Raw genomic sequence first — 20,729 nt, forward strand, 5'->3', positions numbered from 1 at the left:
CAGTTCAGGGCATCATCCTGGAGTCCTGGAATCGAGTCCCGCATCGGGCTCTCCATGGCGAGTCTGCTTCTCCTTCTGCCTATGTCTCTGCCTTTCTCTGTGTCTCTCATGAATAAATAAATAAAATCTAAAAAAAAAAAAAAAAAAGCCAGTTAGATGCTTAAGTGACTGAGCTCCCCAGGTGTCCCATGACTGGTTACTTTTGTGTGAAAACAAAATTAAAACAAAAATAAAAGCTCTTTTGTGGGCTCTTGGGCCCCAAAATAGCATATAAGCCAGTGAAAAGGAAATAATGCATGAGTTGTATTCAGTAGTGTATGTGTTTATTGGGAGCCTGAAAGAGACAAACACTCTAACAAATATTGGCTTTCCTGATGAGTCAAAAAATCATCAATGTCACATAAGAGCAATATCCTCAAGTTGGCTGGTAACTCTCTGACAGCAAGACATTTAAATATGCACTGGTTGTGTCTATCCACTACATATAGGATTCGGAGATGTCAGCATTTACTTTGGACAATATCTTTTTGGCAACTGTGTGTCAAGAACTGTGAAAGGTGTAAGTTTTTACCCAACTTGTAAACTAACAATTTGATCTGACAGTTTCATAGATACTGGAAGAAGATACAAGACACCTAAGTCAGACATAAAAAGGATGGTTTATTAGTCATTCCACAGCAGGTAGCATGAACTTCTTTGCAGTGGTTAGCCTCAGTCCCCAAGTCTCAGGCTAATGATAAGAAGCACTGCAGATGTATGATATGCAAACAATGGGTTTGCATTATAGTGTACGAAACTCCATTGTTTTAAATGGACTTTTTAAATGGACATGTAGTAAACATCCTCAGAGGGTAGTACCATCTTTATGTTCCTGCATAGCACATATGTATGCCCTCTGTCCCAGAAGGAAACACAATCTCTACTTTCTTCCAAGGCTGTTTGTAACGCAAATAGCATTGAAAAATAGTTTGGAACAAAAGCTCTTAATGTCTCCAATCAGAATTCAAGTAGAAATATAAGACCTATAAAGAATTGTCTCCAAACGATGACAAGATATTTCTAAGATTTATATGGAAATGCATAGGACTTATAATATCTGAAAGTATTTTGAAAAAGAATAACCATGCTGTAGGCCTTGCATTGCTAGTTTCCAAGACTTACTACAAAGCAATAGCATTGAGAAAAGTATGGCATTGGCATAAAGGTAGGCACATCGATCAGTTTAGGAGAAGAATCTGGAAATAGACCCATATGGATATAGTCAACTGATTGTCAACAAAACTGCAAAGTTAATTCAGTGGAGAAAAGATAGCGTAATCAGGGACTGATGCTACAACAATTGGTTAAAATAAATGATGGTCAATCCTTACTTTACACAACATACAAAAATTAAGACATTAGACTTGAATGTAAGAGCTAAGACTACAACATTTTTATAAGAAAAAAATGGGACAAAATTTAAGTGAATGTGGATTTGGTAAAAATATCTTAAATAGGTTGCCAAAAATATGAAGTATAATAGACAAAATCAGTAAATTGGACCTCGTCTAAATTAAAATACTTTGTTCTACTACGGAGACTACCAGAAAAGTAAAAATTAAGACACAGAATGGGAGAAAATATCTGTGAAACATGTAACCATCGCAGGGCTTGTAATTTTAATATATAAAGAACCCTTAAAAGTCAATAAGTGGTAAGCAAACAACACAATTATAATGGGCAAATATTAGAACAGATTCTTCATCAAATAAGATAAATGGATGGCAGTTAAGCACATGAAAAGATGCACAACATTATAATTAGGGAAATGCTAGTTAAAACTAAAATGATATACCACAATACACCTATTAGAATGGCTCAAATTAAAAAAACTGAAATTACTAGGGCTCCATGACTACATGACATGAATATATGTGGTTATGGATGTTTGGAAACAGTTGTGCAATTTCTTAAAATGATAAACATATACTTACCATACTGTTGCTCTTTTTATCTAGAAGAAGGGAAAGCATATGTCCACACAGTCTTGCACATAAATATTCATAGCAGTTTTATTTGTAATAGTCAAAAACTGGAAACATCTAGTAGCCAGTAAAGGCATCAAATTTTCTGACATCTACCATAGCAACATTTTTCTAGGTATATCTCCTAAAGCAAGAGAAACAAAAGGAAAAATAAACTGTTAGGACCGCATCAAAATGAAAAGCACAACAAGGAAAGACAACCTAATGAATGGGAGAAGATATTTGCAAATGACTTATCTGGTAAGGGGTTAGTATCAAGAATATACAAAGAAGGGATCCCTGGGTGGCGCAGCGGTTTGGCGCCTGCCTTTGGCCCAGGGCGCGATCCTGGAGACCGGGGATCGAATCCCACGTCGGGCTCCCGGTGCATGGAGCCTGCTTATCCCTCTGCCTGTGTCTCTGCCTCTGTCTCTCTCTCTGTGACTATCATAAATAAATAAAACTAAAAGAAAAAAAAAAAGAATTTATACAACTCAACACCAAAAAATCAAATAATCCAATTAAAAATGGGCAGAACACATAAACAGACACTTCTCTAAAGAAGATATCCAGATGGGAAATAGACACATGAAAGGATGCTCAACATCACTGTGGAAAATGGTATGAGGGATTATCTCAAAGTTAAAAATATAACTACCCCATGATCCAGCAATCACACTGCTGGGCACTTATCCCAAGAATACTAAAACACTAATTCAAAGGGATACTTGCACCCTTATGTTTATAGCAACATTTATTTACAATAGGCAAATTATGGAAGCAGCCCAAGTGTCCTTCAAATGATGAATGGATAAAAAAGATGTGATATATATGTATATATATCACATCATATAATATACATATGAATTATTCAGCCATGAAAAATAATGAAATCTTGCCATTTGTAACAACATGGATGGAGCTAGAGCGTATAATGATAAGTGAAATAAGTCATATGATTTCACTCGTATGTAGAATTTAAGAAACAAAACAAAGGAGCAAAGGGGAAAAAAACGGACAGAGAGAAGAGAGAGAGAGAGAGAGAGAGAGAGAGAGAGAGACTAATCAAGAAACACACTTTAATCACAGAGAACAAACTGATGATTACCAGTGGGAAGGTAGTATGGGGACGGGTTAAGTGATGGGGATTAAGGAGTGCACTTGTCTTTTTTTTTTTTTTTTTTTTTGGTTGGTCAGCAGCGGTTATTGCACCATTGGCAAATAATGAAATGTATATACATTAGCGACAACCACAGAGTCAGCAAGACAATCTACAAAAGTACCTGAACCAAGTCCATTACATTCTTCACAGGAGAGGAATCAACAACGGAAGAACACACACTCAGGAACACGTGTGCACACAAATACACCACAGAATGGAAAGCAATAAATTATGGGTCTTGCTCCTGCCTGGATCCTAAGAAAAGGCGCAATTAAAGAGCAAAGCCTCCCCAGGCCACCTTCCCCCGTCTCCTCAGCCTGGCAGTGGTCAGCCCAGCACTGGAGGCCTGAGCATGGCTTGCTCTCACCAGGAAGAGGAGAGCTTAAATATCTGGCTTCTTACCAGAGAAGAACTATATATGAGGGAAGTGCCCACACTGGCCTCGGTGGGAAGAAGGGCCTGCAGAAGTCGCCATGAGCCCAGGGAAGCGCCAGGGCATTCCCAGCAGGTGAAGACACTTGCTGAGTACCCCAGAGCATCCTCTCAGGGGCTCACGTGGGCAGGGTGAGCGCAGGCTTGTGGGCAAGCACTCCAAGGTTCCTCAGAGTTCCCCTGCCACACGGCTCCTCCCAAGACTCAGAGTCATCCTATGGAGTTCAAGGCCTGGAACTTCTCCCTCAGGTTTCTCACTCTGCCCTGCTGGCCTGGGTCCGCTGGGTCCCTGGGACCCTCTTCCTTTGGCCAGTACTCCGGGCTCCTGGAAACTCCAGTCTCCTGGAAATCCAGGCCCTGTCTCATTGTGGCTGCTGGTGAGCTTGGTCCCTGCCCACTGCGCTCCTCCAGCCCCGCAGCGGGGCAGGGCAGGGGCCCCTTCTCCATGACGATCACCCGCTGGTTGTTCTCCAGGGTGAGGTCTGCTGTGACATACAGGGCTTCCTCTTCAACCGGCCTGCTTTGGGGCAGCATCCCGGGCAGCTGGGGCTGGGCGGCCTCTGGGCCCGCCTGGCCCCTCCTGGCGCCCACACTGCAGCAGCGGCCCACCCTGCCCGCCGGAGGGGGCTCCACCATGTTCTCGGGCCCCGAGCGGCTCCAGTTGACGGGCGGGCCGCGGGGCCGGCTGCCCTCAGCCTGGAAGGCCTCGTCGTGGGAGGCGTACTTGGAGCAGAGCTCTCGGACATCGGGCCAGCTGAAGGTCTCAGTGTCAAAGGGGCTGAGGGGGCTCCGAGAGGAGGGCCGGGGCCCCGGTGAGCTGGCCTTCGGGCTGGCAGCAGTGGGGCTGAAGGGGAAATGCCGAGGCGAGCCGGGCTTGGGCGGGCTGTGCTCCTGGGCCGCCGTCTGCTGGTGGCTGAGGAGGGACAGCACCGGCTTTCTCCTACCTGTGCCGCCCGAGGGTGCTCCAGCCTCCTCCTGCAGGGAGGGAACGGTGGGAGCCACCTTTCCCCACTGTAGGGGCGGCCTGGCCATCACAGATTTGCTTTTGATCCGGAGGCTGTACTGGCGGGCCAGCTGGTAGACCTTATTCTTGACTCGCTCACTCACGTGGCCATCCATGACATGGGAGAGCTGTACGATGCGGGGGTGCAGCGGGGCCACCAGCTCCCCCTGGACCCCACTGCTCAGCTCCTTGACCAGCTCCTTCAGCTCCCGGGCCAGGTGGGCCGGGCTGGGCCGCTCCGTCGGGGAGGCACTCTCAGGGGAAGCAGTGGCTGACTCCTCAGTGATGGCCCCCAGCTCCTGCTCCTCCAGGATGAAGAGCGGCTTGAAAGAGAGTGGTCCAGTTTCATACTTCTGCATGTGGATGTCCAATTTTCCCAGCACCATTTATTGAAGAGACTGTCTTTCTTCCAATGGATAGTCTTTCCTCCTTTATCGAATATTAGATGACCATACATTTCAGGGTCCACTTCTGGGTTCTCTATTCTGTTCCATTGATCTATGTGTCTGTTTTTGGGAGTGCACTTGTCTTAATGAGCAATGGGTAATGTATGGAATTGTTGAATCACTATATTTTACAGCTAAAACTAATATAACACCGTATCAAACTTTAAAAGTTTCACATTTCACATTTGTATCTCACCATTACCACAGTGGCAGTTATGAGAGCTGGACCAGGCAGCAGGACCAAACAGCATTTACAGGACAAACTCCCTGTTCATACACAAGTCCTCATGTACAAGGTCTGAGGGTGCCTGCAATAAGAAGCCAATTCAGTCATCTGTGTGAAAAGAAAGGTGTGGGCTGATTTGTTTTGTGTGGTTTCTGAGCCCAAGAGGTGAATATGCTTAATACACTGGTAATACTAGGAAGACAGTATAAGAGTACAAGAATGAGAAATTTTTACAATATTTTCCTCCTGACTAGTGGTATCTTATTCTATTAAATATAGGCCCACAGAAAGAAAAAGGTTTTGTTTTGTTTTGTTTTAGTGAAAATGTCTCTTCTCAATATAAGTTACAAGCCAATTGCTACAGAATGGACCGCTTGCCACTTATGAATGGCAAAAATATGTGCCATTTTCTCCCAACAACTTTTGTCCACTTTAGAGCCTAAAACCGGTTGAGATAAGTATAAAGAAACCACACACATTTCCAAAAATGGTAACTATATATGCTTTGTAAGTATAACAAAGGAATCTTATGCCCTGCTCCTCCATGGCTGGGGCTCTGCTGGGCATGATTTTAAATGAAATCCAAGCATCTTTTCTTCCTGTTTAGTTAGGTGTGGCTGCCAGGAATGCAGAGTAGCATTTAGGGTATAAAGTACTCTATTCTCAAGGACAACACTATAGTGAGAGAGACAATCTCACCATATGCCAAGGATCTCCTTGCAGGTGGAGCAGACAAGCCCTGGGTAGGACTAGAATGCAGGGCTCACAGGCTCTCTGCCCTAGCCTCATGATAACCCTTTGTGCCAGAGCCTGGGTTTTGCAGCAAAACTCAGTTCAGGCCAGGGAACCTTAGGTCCACCAAGAATCCTAAGTAGTCTATTAAGGCTTCTGCAGTGGCCAGTCCTACTTCTTTAATCATTAATTTACCAGAGAAATAACAGGATGATACTATTCCTTGGGTGAGCTAACAATAACCCTGGCAGGTAGGGTGTCTGCTATTCATGCACACTAAGAATAGAAGTGAATCCCTTAAACTGATAAAGTACACGAAGCCAATTATTAATGTAGTGCTTCTCCACTCTAAATTCACCCTTCAAAACATGCTTTCTGATAATAGACAAAATTTTTAGGTGTCTCTCCTTCAAAGTGACACAATGTTCTATTTTCTCAGTAGAAGACACTGGAGGGAGATTGAAGGAAATGCCTCCCCTCTTATTTCCGGTTCTTAGAGGCATGGGTATGAGGATATTCTCAGTGCTCTGCCCCAGGCAGGAGACGAGAACAACTGTCCTCATTGAATGTGCAATCCTGGTGTGGCCTGGCGATCAGCTTTCTATGACTTTCTTCATAGAGACATCCTGTGCTCTAAACCACCTGCCCACTGATTCTCTCTGCTTACTTTCTCTACTGCTCCCCACTCTGCCCCCCTTACCTTCTGTCCAACAACAGGTTTATCCTCTCTAGTTCTCCCAGTGCTACAGCCCTCCCAACACCAAGGCCCTTCTGATTCTACATGCAGGACATTTTTAGCTCCAGGCCTCTAACTCCACCAGCATCCCTATTCCTACTACATGCCCAAACACAATGCCACTAGTTGTGGCTTGTCCACATTGATGTGTTCCATAGGGTTGTGTCCTGCTTACCCTGTAACTGTAGACCAGCTCTGGTTCTGAAAACCAGCTCTAGTTCCCACAAACCAGCAAATTTATCTGCCATCCAACAGTATCTCCTATACTTTCTCCAATGAGGTGTGAATTCCAGCCTTGGAGAAGGGATTCCCCACTCCAAATTGGTCTATCCTTGAGTACTCTCTCTCAGCCCCAGAATACATAGTGATTTATGATACATGTGTTGCTGTAAATAATTTGGAAAAGAGCAGACTTTTCAAACGTGGTTCACTGAGACAATCAGATATCCAAAGGCAGGGGTGGGTGGGGAATAGAAACCTACTCAACACCATACAAAAGCATCACTTGTGGGGGGATTAACACATAACTGTGAAAGACAAAACCATGACTATTTTAGAAGACAATATAGAGGATATGTTCACAGCCCCAAGGAAGGGACAGACTTCTTAAACAGATAAGCACTAATAATAAAGAAAAGAATGATAATTTGACTGTATAACATCTGTTCACAAAGCATAGCATAAAGAAAGTGAAAATGCAAGCAGCAGAGCAAGGGAATATTTTGGCCAAACATATAATCGAAGGACTAGTATTTAAAATACATAAAGAACTCAATAAATGAGTAAGTGAAGACGGAAAATAGAAGAATGGCTGACAGAGTTAAACTTGAACAGTTCTTTCACAGGAGAGAAAATCCAAAGGCTCATAAACATAAGAATATGCCAAAGCTGAACGGTAATAGTAAAAAAAAAAAAAGAAAAAAAGGAAAAAAAAGTTTTGGCAATCTTACATGTAGGTGAAGATGTCTAGCAGCAAAAACTCTATGCTACTTGTGAAATGGTAAATTGGCACCACTACTACAGAAACCAATTTGGCGTCATCTAGAAAAGCTGAAGATATTCATACCCTATAGCCAAGTGAATGTGGTTTTGGAGGTATACCCAAGAGACTTTTACACATGTGTTCCATGGGAAATTTCCAGGAATGTTTACTGCAACATTGTTCATAGTAGTTAAAAACTAGAAACAAACAAACAAACAAACAAATCTAGAAACAACTCTAGTGTCCATCCACTGTAGAACTGTATAATTATATCATAATCACTTCACTAAAACTATACACTGGAATGCTAGTCAACATTGGGGATAAAGGATTTACAACTATCTTGAACAACTTGGATGAGTCTATCAAATCACATGTATTACATGATACGGTGTGAGAGAAACAAGCGATCAAAGGAAGCATGCAATTCAATTTATATAACTTAGTATAAACTATATTATTTAGGAATGTGTACAAAAAATGGTAAAGCTATAAAGAAAGCACTGAAATGATTATCGCAATGTCGGGATAATAACTTTATCTATAAGGAAGGGCACGGGTTGTGATTGAGAGGAATACTGTCTGTATCCAGGAAAGCTGGCAATGGTCTGTTTCTTGATCTTGATCCTAGATACATGGGTGTTTGGTTGTTTTCCTTGTTTTATTTTGTTTGTTTTGTTTTTGTTTTAAGGATTTTATTTATTCATTTGAGTGAGAAATGGTGAGAGTGCACATGAGCAGGACAGAGGGGCAGAGAGTGAGACAGAAGCAGTCTCCCAGTTGAGCAAGGAGCCTTTTTCAAAAATGACTTTATTAGGTTTTTATTTTTATAAGTTATCTAAATCTGGCAGATATGTTTTATGCACTCCTCTATATCTCAGATTTAAAAAATGGCTTCCTTTAAAAATGTAACAGAAGGAAAATATGTGAAGTAAAAATTTTGACGAGGTTTCAAATGTTAGGGATAATAAAATTGTTCTTCCTATCAAGAGATCAGCAAGTGTCCATTATCATTAAAAAGGGGGAAGTGGGGATTATTTAAACTATATGTATCCAATAATTTAGTCATCACTCTAAGCCTTTCCCTTGCTAGATATTTCACCATTTATTGATATCATTTCCCAAATCACAGATGACAGACAAGTCGGAAAATCATCCTCATCATTAATACAATCAGTAAGGCATCACAGGCCAAATCCATTACAATGAGATTGGGCCACCACGCTGAAATGCAAGCAGGTACACCAGGACTATTGAACATGGTCATATGTGCATTTTTCTCAGTAGAGTCCATCACAGTGACTTAGGGTTTAATCTTACCACGTTTAACTGGTACTCTGTCCAGAGACCTCCATGTGCTGGAGAATCTATCATTAACTGAGGAATGTTCTGAGGAATGCTGTGGGATTGGACATGAGATTTACCATGATGTAATGGCAAAGAGTTGGTTTAGGTTGGGCACTGTCTTGGAAGGACCCAGGAGTGGGTTGGGTTTTCCAGGATTCAGTATAAATTGTTTCATCTTCCAAGCTTTGCACTTCTAGGCTGAACAGTGGCAATCTGTTTTGGCCTCACCTCTTACTCATTCTAATTTCTGCATCAGCAAGCCAAAAAAACGAACTGTAAGACAAATTTTCCTGAGGACCTTTTTCAAGACAGTTCTGGATATGGAAGCTATCCAGAAAAAAAAAAATAAATAAATAAATAAAAAAGAAAAGGACATCATTTTCATTAGCATTTGCTAGCATTATGGTACTTTGATGTTGACACAAAGTGTTATTGTTCCAGGAATTTTCTCTCACTGGATTGATAAATCCAGCCAGCCAGCCAGGCAGCCAACCAGCAAACAATTTTTTTAAAAGCACCATACTTAGCACTGGGAGGGAGTGGGAGTGTTTATTTTGGTATATATAATGACACAGAGATTTAAGTTGCATTTAGCAGATAGATTGCTAGGTTAAATGTACCGAATGAACTTTCATTTCCCCACCATCTGGGAAGACATCCTTGATTTCCTACAAATACTGGATGTAGAACTTACTTGTGCATACGAGGCTCTGCCTCTGGGCTTTCTATTCTGTTCCAGAGATCCAGTACCAGAATATTTAAATCACTGTGTCGTTAAACACGTTTTAATATCTGATAGGGCCAGTTTCTGCGCATTGCACATTTTTTTTTTTTCCTTTCAGGAACGTGTTCGGGCCCGCGGCAGGGGGCGGGGTCGCGCCTCCTCCGCGGCTCTGGTTCCAGCCGAGCCTCACCGCCTCGGAGATGGAAAGCCCAAGGCTGCTCCCGCCTCGAGGGACACGACAGAGCGGTGGTGCTGGCAGCCCCGCGGGCGGCAGCCGGTTCCACGGCGGCCCTGACCCGCGGGCTGGCCAGGTCCCCGCGCGCCGCCTCCTGCTGCTCCGGGGCCCCCAAGATGGCGGGTCCGGGAGGCGGCGCGAGGAGGCCCGCGCGGCCTCACGGGGCCCGGGCCTGAGCCCGTTGGCGCCCAGGTCGGATTATGCTAGTGGCGGCGACAGCGATGACTTCTTCCTGGTGCTGCTGGACCCGGTGGGTGGCGATGTGGAGACCGCGGGCGATGGCCAGGCCGCAGGGCCTGTATGGAGGGAGGAGGCCGAGTCGGTCCCACAGCTGCAGCAGGGTGAGAGTGGCGCGAATCCCGCGGGCCGCCAGGCGCTAGGCCCCCGCTGCCTGTCTGCAGTCCCCGCCCCAGCCCCGGCCCAGAACCCGATCCCCGCCCCAAGTCTGGCACCCGCCGCGGCCTTCACGGGCACCGTCACCATTCACAACCAAAACCTACTCTTGCGCTTCGAGAACGGTGTCCTCACCCTGGCCACACCCCCGCCGCCAGCCTGGGAGCCTGAGGTCGCGCCTGCCCCTCAGCCTGGGGGTCTGATGGCTCCGCAAGCGGGGGTCCCGCACGCCGCGCAGCCCAACGACTGCCCTGAGCTGCCGCCCGACCTCCTGCTGGCCGAGCCGGCTGAACCGGCGCCGGCCCCAGCGCCTGAGGAGGAGGCAGAGGGCCGGGCCGCAGCCGAGAGTCCCCGCAGGCCGCTGGGCCCGGGCCCGGGCGTGGTGCTGTACCTGTGTCCCGAGGCGCAGTGCGGACAGACCTTTGCCAAGAAGCACCAGCTGAAGGTGCACCTGCTGACTCACAGCAGCAGCCAGGGCCAACGGCCCTTCAAGTGCCCCCTGGGCGGCTGTGGATGGACTTTCACCACCTCCTACAAGCTCAAGAGGCACCTGCAGTCGCACGACAAACTGCGGCCCTTTGGTTGCCCTGCGGAGGGCTGTGGCAAGAGCTTCACCACGGTGTATAACCTCAAGGCGCACATGAAGGGCCATGAGCAGGAGAACTCGTTCAAATGCGAGGTGTGCGAGGAGAGCTTCCCCACTCAGGCCAAACTCAGCGCCCACCAGCGCAGCCATTTCGAACCTGAGAGGCCATACCAGTGCGCATTTTCCGGCTGCAAGAAGACGTTTATCACAGTGAGTGCCCTGTTTTCCCATAACCGTGCCCATTTCAGGGAACAGGAACTCTTTTCCTGCTCTTTTCCAGGCTGTAGCAAACAGTACGACAAGGCTTGTCGCCTGAAAATTCACCTGCGGAGCCACACAGGTGAGAGACCTTTCCTTTGTGACTTTGACGGCTGTGGCTGGAACTTCACCAGCATGTCCAAACTCTTGAGGCACAAAAGGAAGCACGAGGATGACCGGAGGTTCATGTGCCCTGTGGAAGGCTGTGGGAAATCTTTCACAAGGGCTGAGCATCTGAAAGGCCACAGCATAACCCACCTGGGCACAAAGCCTTTTGTGTGCCCTGTGGAAGGCTGCTGTGCCAGGTTCTCTGCTCGCAGTAGTCTCTACATTCACTCCAAGAAACACTTGCAGGACGTGGACACCTGGAAAAGCCGCTGCCCAGTCTCTACTTGTAATAAGCTCTTCACATCCAAGCACAGCATGAAGACCCACTTGGCCAAAAGGCACAACCTTGGCCAGGATCTCTTAGCTCAGCTAGAAGCTGCAAATTCTCTTACGCCCAGCAGTGAACTTACCAGCCAGGGACAGAATGACCTCAGTGATGCAGAACTAGTATCTCTCTCCTCTGATGTGCCTGGCAGTAGCTCCGCTGCAGTGCTGGACACAGCATTGGCAAACTCTGGAATCTTGACTATTGATGTGGCTTCTGTGAGTTCAACTCTGGCAGGGAGCCTCCCTGCTAATAATAATAATAATTCATTAGGGCAGGCTGTGGACCCTCGGGCCTTGATGGCCATCAGTGACCTTCCTCAGAGTCTGGATACCTCTCTCTTTTTTGGAACGACAGCCTCTGGTTTTCAGCAGAGTCCCTTAGATATGGATGATGTCTCAAGTCTAAGTGTGGGGCCATTGGTATCTCTGGGCTCTTTGGCTATGAAAAACTCGAGTCAAGAGCCCCAGGCTTTGACCCCCAGCAGTAAGCTTACAGTGGACACAGATGCTCTGACTCCTTCAAGCACCCTTTGTGAAAACAGTGTCTCAGAACTACTGACGCCAACCAAAGCAGAATGGAATGTACATCCTGACTCTGACTTCTTTGGACAGGAGGAAGAGACCCAGTTTGGATTCTCCAGTGCAGCAGGAAACCATGGTTCTCAGAAAGAAACAGATCTTATCACGGTGACTGGCAGCTCATTTTTGGTATGAACTAACTATTAATTCCTTGCCACGTGGCTTATTCTTGTGAATTACACTCCATTTTAAGGATATTCTGGACTAAATGTTTAAATCCAGTAGTCATTTCTTATAGGTTTGAAAAAGAACAAAGCCCTGGGCTACAAGTCTGGAGATTTAAATTATGATCTTCACTCTGGAACTGTCGAGTTGTGTGACCTTGACTCTGGAACTGTCGAGTTGTGTGACCCTGAGCAAGTCACTTAATCTATCTGAGCCTTAATTTCCTTATTTATAAAATGAGGTGGTTTGAATTGATTGTTTCTAAGGTCTTTTCATCTCTGTGATTCCTTGATAAGTTTATTTCCTTGGAAAAAATAAGGACAATTTTTAGTGCTTGTGTTGCATGTGCTTTTTTCCCAAAACATACATAATGGTGTAATGAACAGCCATGCCCTTAGCACCCAACTTTAACTTTTATTAATTCGCAAATAATTTTGTTTACCTTATCTCTAACCCTTTTCAGGAGGTATTTTGGAATAAATACCATACAGTACATCATTTCAATTATTATTCCATATATAGTTATATAATGTATGGGCTCTTTTGGAAAAATTATGATTTCATTATCATACTTAAAGTTAACTGTAATTCCTTAATACCAGTAAATATCTAGTCAGCTTTCAATTTGGAATTGTTTCATAAATGCTATTTATTTTTAATATTTTTAATATAGAATTCCAATAAAGCTCTTAATGGTCTTTTTAATCTGTTTCCTCCTTGATTCTTTCTTTGCACTTTTATGTGTTGAAGAACTAGGTTGTTTCAATGTAGCATTTGCCACAATCTTAAGTTTTTGTCATTACATCCTTTTGGTGTGAACTTCCTTTACCCTTTGTTTCCTTTATTTAGTAGTTGGATCTAGAGACTTCCTCAGATTGAAAATACAATTTTTGGGGCAGGAATGTTTCTTAGTTCATGATGTGTTCTTTTAATCAGGTGGTACATAGTGTCTGGTTCTCTCTTTTTGTTATATTTGCAGATGCTGCTTGATAAATGCATTTATTGATGATTACTTGTGTTTCTGATATCATGGATTGTTCTTGTAGAATTACTATTAGTGGAGGAGGAAATGTTGTTTAAGGCATTTATAAAAGTTTAACTGAAGTATTATTCAATGCCAGAATATTTTCTTAAATAATGGTAGAATTAACAAGAAAAAAGATAACAAAAATATGTTGGCTGTTTTTGCCATTTATCTTCCTGACCTTTTGTAATGGGGGCAGGATTTGTTTTTGTTGAAGTTGCCAGCCAGAATTTTGACATGGAACAAACCCAGGGTCAAATTTGTAAGGGATAAATGGCCTGAATAAATTAGTCTCGCTAAGCCTGAGTTTCCCAGCTGTTATATGATCATGTCAATGCACACACATAGCTAACACACGTTAGACTTTTCTTCTTTTCCAGTTTTTAATATGTAAGGAAAAGTATTATGCGGGGCAGCCCCAGTGGCGCAGCGGTTTAGCGCCGCCTGCAGCCTCTGGTGTGATCCTGGAGACTGAGGATCAAGTCCCACATCCGGCTTCCTGCATGGAGCCTGCTTCTCCCTCTGCCTGTGTCTCTGCCTCTCTCTTCACTCTCTCTGAATGAATAAATAAATAAATCTTTTTAAAAAAGTATTATGTGCTTTGGCATATTTTGATGAATTTATATATATATATATTTTTTACCCTCTCAGGCCTTTCTGCTGTAAGGGAGAAATTGAGATAATTTAACCCCATTCAATGTTTAGGCAATGAGTTTTGTTAGGGTTAGAGTGAGGTATGATACGGAATCTCTATATTTTCTCCACTAAATAATCCTCCCTCCTTCCAGGAATTTCTGTGGGGAAATGCCAGGAGTAGAGACATTGCTCAAAGGTATATTTGCAACCATTTCCCTTAGATCAGTTTATCACCATATCTGCTCTGCTTACAAAGTCAGACTTTGCTGTGACTACGGAGCCGAGCCTGCTATTGTGTGAAGCTCTGATAATGAAGCAGAGGTTTTCTCCTTTCTGTGGTCTGGAGAACTCATTGTTTCCATTTTCTCAGAGTTGGAAGGATAGAATGAATCTGAATATTGTATAAACTGTCTTATATATGAGGGCAGCTTTTGAATTTTGTGGAACTTCTTCACTACTGGTATCTTATTTGTTGTTCAGAACAACCCTGTGTGGTAGTTTTGACAAAGCCAACTTACATTCTAAATGGTGACTGACAGTTCTATATATAGCTTAACACAAGATAAATTATCTTTGCCTCTCCTTTTCCACTTATCCAACTTCCATGATTCATTTCAGTGTCAAAACTAGCTGCTGTTTTCCACTGTAATTGATTTCTGTTACTTTGTGCTTAACTTTCTCCTCTCTCCACTCCCTTGTGCATTCCAGTCTTTGCCATTCCTTTCTTTTTAAAATTTTTTGATGGATAGATCTTTTCTTGCCCATTTACTCATCATACACACTGATAAATGACTCAGATGATAAGATTATTTTCTACATTGTTCAGATGAGAAGTAGATTTCTGTTTCATTATTTTCATTTTTTAAAAGTTTTTGCTACAGAGTTTGGCTAACTAATACTCTTATTTGCTCTAGTGAACTAGTCAGTAGTGTTTGCACGTGAATGTCTATGGATGACAATTATTGTAGCACTTTGGCAGTGCACTAAAAACTTGCCACTTTGAAATGTTTCTGTACTGTGTGTGGGTATACACACATATATTTTTTTAAGTGATTGTATTCATTTAGTGAAAGCGGTAGGCATACTTCTGTAAATCAAAAATACTCAGAATTTTATTGTCTACTCATTCAACTGTTTTCTCCCTTTGCTTTGAAATATTTGTATTTATAAAGTGCATTTCAAAAATATTGTCATTCATTAAGATCTCTTAAATAGATCCCTATTTTTCATGTCCAGAAAATATGTGTGTTAAGAATGGAAATGAATGCACAAGTAGCAAACATCAAATAAATTATTTAAACACCACAAGAATTTAATACTCTGACTTTATTTTTTATTCCTTAAACCAACTTTCTCCCACTAAAAAAATCATAAAATATATTTTTTCTTACTTATTGCTGAAATTTTCAAAGGACAAATGTTGCTTTTATCAAAAATAAAAGCTTTGATTTGTCCATGGGCTCAGAGTTTCATTGAAGAAATTTGTTCAAGTGATTTCTCTTTTAATACCATATTCTAGAAAAATGGTGTACCTCTTTATATGTTCAAAGTAAGAAGTCTAATTTTTGGTGGTGGTGACATAAAGTTGCCATTACTCTTTTAAATAATGACACATGTTTTAATTTAATCCTATTTCCTTTCTTTTTTCTCCTCAGTCTTTGGTTTATTAAAAAATCTTGCCAAAAAATACTGCCCCCAAAAATTAATAGACAAAACCTGTCAGTTGAAAACACAGCAACATGATGGCTTTAAAAAAAGTCTGGGGGCAGCCTGGGTGGCTCAGCAGTTTAGCGCCACCTTCAGCCCAGGGTCTGATCCTGGAGACCCAGGATGGAGTCCCAAGTCGGGCTCCCTGTATGGAGCCTGCTTCTCTTCCTGCCTGTGTCTCTGCCTCTGTGTGTGTGTGTCTATCATAAATAAATAAATAAATTCTTTAGAAAAAAGTCTGTTTCTGGGGGGCTCTGTTGATGATGTAGGTTGTAAATTAAAATATATATTGGCATTGGCATTTTTAAAAATTAGTATAATAAATATAATGATTGAGTAATGGGAGTCAAACATGCATAGATTATGAAGTTTATTTGTCTCTGTGACCTAAACTCTTTATGTTCTTATCCAGGAAACATATAAGAAGGCAATTTGTCAGCTGGAGTTTCCAGTGTATTTATTTCAAATTAACAAATACTTATTAAGCATCATTGTACAAATACAGCATAACATAGTGAGGGTTATATGATAAGGATAATATGCAACTCTGACCTTTAAGGAGATCACATTTGACAGGAGAAGAGAGAAAAACATTTGTTAAAGAATTGGAGGACAGAAATGGGCAAAGTTTAACTTGGTACCAAAATGACAGAAAGGTAAACACACACACACACACACACACACACACACACACACCACAACCCTCCCCCCCCCCACACACACAATAAGAACAATGAGGAATTTATTCTAGGCACAGATGAAAGCCTGTGAACATGTTTTAGTAGAGGAGTCAGATCATGGAAATGATGTCTTAGGTTAATGTAATGGAGGTGCTGTATGAATTAGATGAGAGAGATTGGAATAGAAGAATCAGTGAAAATACTTTTATAGCCATTCAGGCGTGATATGATGAAGCCTGGACTAGAGTGGTGTCAGTAGGAAGTGAAAGGAAGGAACCAATACTAAAGATGTTTTCAAATTGAAGAAGGTATAGTACTTAGTGCCTCTTTAGGGAGATAGATGATGATAGATACATAGATACATAGATAGGTAACAAAAAGAGAGTTAGCAAAATCAGAAATGATAACTCAGGTATTCTTGGGGACTGTAATAATCACATTTTTACTAATTGAGGGAAGTAAGGGTCTTTTCAGAAGTATGTAAAGATGGTGTTTAGTTAAATGCTAATTGATAAATCATAGGTATCCCTGCATAAACTATCCACATTGTGGTTTATCTACATTCTAGACAATGACAGAGGGCCACTTCCTCTTTCTTGGTTCCTTAAGGCATGCTCAGAACTATCTATATAGTTCTATTTATTTTTACTTCCCTTTGAATTACCAGAGTCCTCCTCATCTTGTCATGAATGATCTAGATCTGTACTAATTAATATGGCAACTACTAGTCATATGTGGCCATTGAGCATTTAAAATGTGGCTACTATGACTGAGAGACTATTTTTAATTTAATAAATTTAAATTTAAAAACAGTTTAAAATTGTTTCCTGTTAAATATTTTATTTTAGTAGTATTAAATTTCCCTTTAATCATTGACAATTTTTTTAATTAATTTATTTATTTATGATAGAGAGAGAGAGATAGAGGCAGAGACACAGGCAGAGGGATAAGCAGGCTCCATGCACCGGGAGCCCGACGTGGGATTTGATCCCGGGTCTCCAGGATCGCTCCCTGGGCCAAAGGCAAGCGCCAAACCGCTGCGCCACCCAGGGATCCCCAATCATTGACAATTTTATGTCTGAATTAAGATGTGCTGTAAAATACAAACCTGATTTTGAAGGCTTGGTTTAAAACATTAAAGTATTTAAGGAGTATGTGTATATTGATTACACATTGGATAATATTTGAATTTATTCAGCTTTATTGAAGTATAATTGACAAAGTTGTGAGATGTTTAAAATGTACATTGTGGTGATATGTATACATTGTGAAAGGATTTCCACCATCTAGTTAATTAACACATCCATCACCTCATATATTTCTTTTTTGTAGTGAGACATTTTATTTTAAATATATTTGCTTAAAGAAAATGTAATATTAAAATTAATTTTGCCAGTTTATTTTTTAATTTTTATTTATTTTTTAGAGGTAGAAGTGAGAGGCAGAGAGAGAGAGAAAATCTTAAAGCAGGCTCCATACCTAATCTTTGACTTGAGATATGTTAGAAGTGACTCTAGAGATTTTATACTTTCCTTTCTCTTATTATGAATGAAACAATTAAAGCCTACACTTTTGCTTGTGAAATTTATTTTCTTATTATACTAATGAGGGCAAAATTTAATTTTCTGGAATAATAGGCACATTATATTGAAAGCAATTTTATTATATAGTCACACTAGCTGGAAGGAAAGAGTAATTAATTTCATGTAACATTTGATGCTGAGACCTAAACATGAGGGAACTTAAAAGTTCACCAGTACCCTAGGATGTGTGTGTGTGTGTGTGTGTGTGTGTGTGTGTGTGTGTGGAGGGTTGTTCAGTAAATAACCATTTTGATTTCTAGGTAAAACAGTAGCTTAACACTTTCAGTCTATTCCAGAATAGCAAAGTTTTCTTTAATCATAAGCAACTTAAGTGTTCGAGATGTAAAACATTCACACAAAAAAGTAACAAAAACAAGCAGGATTTAAATGTCAGACATTTTACTTATAGCATAATTGCAAAAGAATGTCATTTATTTTAAACAAGACTAACCTCCCTCTTCTGTTTATAATATAGAGTGGGAAGATAACTTCAGGGTGAGATTTGGCTCACTGACAGAAGGAAACTGGCCACATGTCTGCTTGAACATTGGCCAGGAAAACCCTAGTGGAAATTCCAGTAAGTAGAGTAGCAGCAGTTCATATCAAGCTATTTCAGATTTTAGTTGATGCCACAATGAGTTCTTTTCTGTCCAAAGTGGCTGCATTAGTTAGTTAACATTTACTGAAGTCAAAGTTTAGCACTTGCTATTTCTAGTAAGATTTAACATGTCACCTTAAATTCACATAAGTTGTGGTTTCTGGGAACTAATTATTATTAATTATTTTGTTATAATTTTGACAATAATTCAGATTCATGCATTAATGATAATAGAAAAAAATGAATGCCAATATTTAATTTTTTTCTAAATCAAATTTTCTTTTATGTGGAGCATATTTTTCCACATTATTTGGGTTTGTCTCATTTTGTATGCTGCAAGCAGTAAAAATTAGAACTCTGTTAAAATAAATATTTAGACTTATAGTCTTAGAACATTTGGAACTTTGAAAATGGAGACAGGCAGGCTTCCCTCCATTTACAGATGAGTGATAGAGCTCTTGGAAAAATTTGAGTAAGACATTCAGTGAATCTTGTAGCTAAGATCAACTTTATAGAAAAAAAGACAGTTGATTTTATAATTTTAAATTATCCATTTATATTTATTAAGATGGCCTATGAATATAATCTTATAGGCTGTAAGAACATAGAGAATTTTTAAAATATCTTATTCATATTTTGAAAGAGAGCTAGCAAGAGCACAAGCCAGGGATTGGGGAGAGGGAGAAGCAGGCTCTTCACTGAGCCTGGAGCCCAACGTAGGGCTTGATTCCAGGACACCGAGGTCATGACCTGAGCCAAAGACAAAAGCTTAACTAACTGAGCCACCCAGGTGCCTCAGAGAATTCTATTTTAAAAAACATCAAATAAAATATTAGGTCATTTAAAAATTTTCGAGAAATTTCTATACTGTTTTCCAGAGTGGATGCATCAGTTTGCATTCCTGCCAACAGTGTAAGAGGGTTCCCCTTTCTCTGCATCTAATCATTTTCTAGATTGCTTGGGCTACCCAGGGCCTTGGGTGGTTCCATACAAATTTTAGGATTGTTTGTTCTAGCTCTGAAACATGCTGCTAGTAGTTTGATAGGGGTTGTATTGGATGTGTACATTCCTTTGGGTAATATAGACATTTTAGCAATATCTGTTCTTCCAATTCATAAGCATGGAATATTTTTCCAATTCTTTGTGTCATCTTCAATTTCTTTCATAAGTGTTCTATAGTTTTCAGAGTACAGATCTTTTACGTCTTTGGGTAGTTTATTCCTAGATGTACTATGATATTTTTGTGCAATTGTAAATGGGATCAATTCCCTGATTTCTGCTGCTTCATTATTGGTGTATAGAAATGCAAATGATTTCTCTCCGTTGATTTTGCATCAGGCGACTTTACTGAATTCATGTTTCAGTTCTAGTAAGTTTTTTTTAAAAGATTTTATTTATTTATTCATGAGAGACAGAGAGATAAAGGCAGAGACACAGGCAGAGGGAGAAGCAGGCTCCATGCAGGGAGCCCAATGTGGGACGCGATCCCGGAAATCCAGGATCACACCCTGAGACAAAGGCTCAACTGCTCAACCGCTAAGCCACCCAGGCGTCCCTCTAGTAAGCTTTTTGGTGGAGTCTTGCTTTTTTTGTGTAGAGTATCATGTCATCACAAGTAGTCAAAGTTTGAATTCTTCCTTGCCAATTTGAATGCTTTTATTTTCTTGTTGCTGTTGTTTTGTTTCTTATTGCTGAAGCTAGGACTTCCAGTACTATGTTAAATAACAGTGGTGAGAGTGAATATCCCTGTCTTGTTCCTGACCAGAGAGGAAAAACTCTCAGTGTTTCTCCACTGAGAATGATATTAGCTGTGGGTTTTACATTTGTGGCCTTTTTAATGTTGAGGTATGATATCTCTATCCCTACCTTGTGAGAGTTTTTATAAAGAATGGATGCTGGGAGCACCTGGGTGGTCCAGTCAGTTAAGCAGCTGACTCTTGATTTTGGCTTAGCTCATGATCTCAGAGTCTTGAAATTGAGCCCCACAGTTGGCTTTGCAGTAGGGTGTCTGCTTGAGATTCTCTCTCTCCCTCTTCCTCTGCTCCTCCCCCCACTTG

At 41.4% G+C, this 20,729-nt stretch overlaps 2 protein-coding genes across 2 annotated transcripts; one reads left to right on the forward strand and one right to left on the reverse strand.

The window, feature by feature from the left end:
* Positions 1-3,170: 3,170 nt before the first annotated feature.
* Positions 3,171-5,001, reverse strand: LOC140597527 (pleckstrin homology domain-containing family G member 3-like). The gene has a single exon (XM_072746358.1). It carries the CDS (start codon positions 4,984-4,986, stop codon positions 3,808-3,810), a length of 1,179 nt encoding a protein of 392 aa, XP_072602459.1. The 5' UTR covers positions 4,987-5,001; the 3' UTR covers positions 3,171-3,807.
* Positions 5,002-9,915: 4,914 nt separating this feature from the next.
* Positions 9,916-15,412, forward strand: LOC112912450 (zinc finger X-linked protein ZXDB). Its single transcript, XM_025989149.2, has one exon. It carries the CDS (start codon positions 9,994-9,996, stop codon positions 12,412-12,414), a length of 2,421 nt encoding a protein of 806 aa, XP_025844934.1. The 5' UTR covers positions 9,916-9,993; the 3' UTR covers positions 12,415-15,412.
* The last annotated feature ends 5,317 nt before the right edge of the window (positions 15,413-20,729 follow it).

Source organism: Vulpes vulpes, unplaced genomic scaffold (assembly GCF_048418805.1).
Source record: "Vulpes vulpes isolate BD-2025 unplaced genomic scaffold, VulVul3 u000000669, whole genome shotgun sequence".
In the NCBI taxonomy this organism is placed as follows: Eukaryota; Metazoa; Chordata; class Mammalia; order Carnivora; family Canidae; genus Vulpes; species Vulpes vulpes.

Coding starts and splice junctions, on each gene's coding strand:
- LOC140597527 (XM_072746358.1), bottom strand. CDS start 4,986: ATGGTGCTGGGAAAATTGGACATCCACATGCAGAAGTATGAAACTGGA.
- LOC112912450 (XM_025989149.2), top strand. CDS start 9,994: ATGGAAAGCCCAAGGCTGCTCCCGCCTCGAGGGACACGACAGAGCGGT.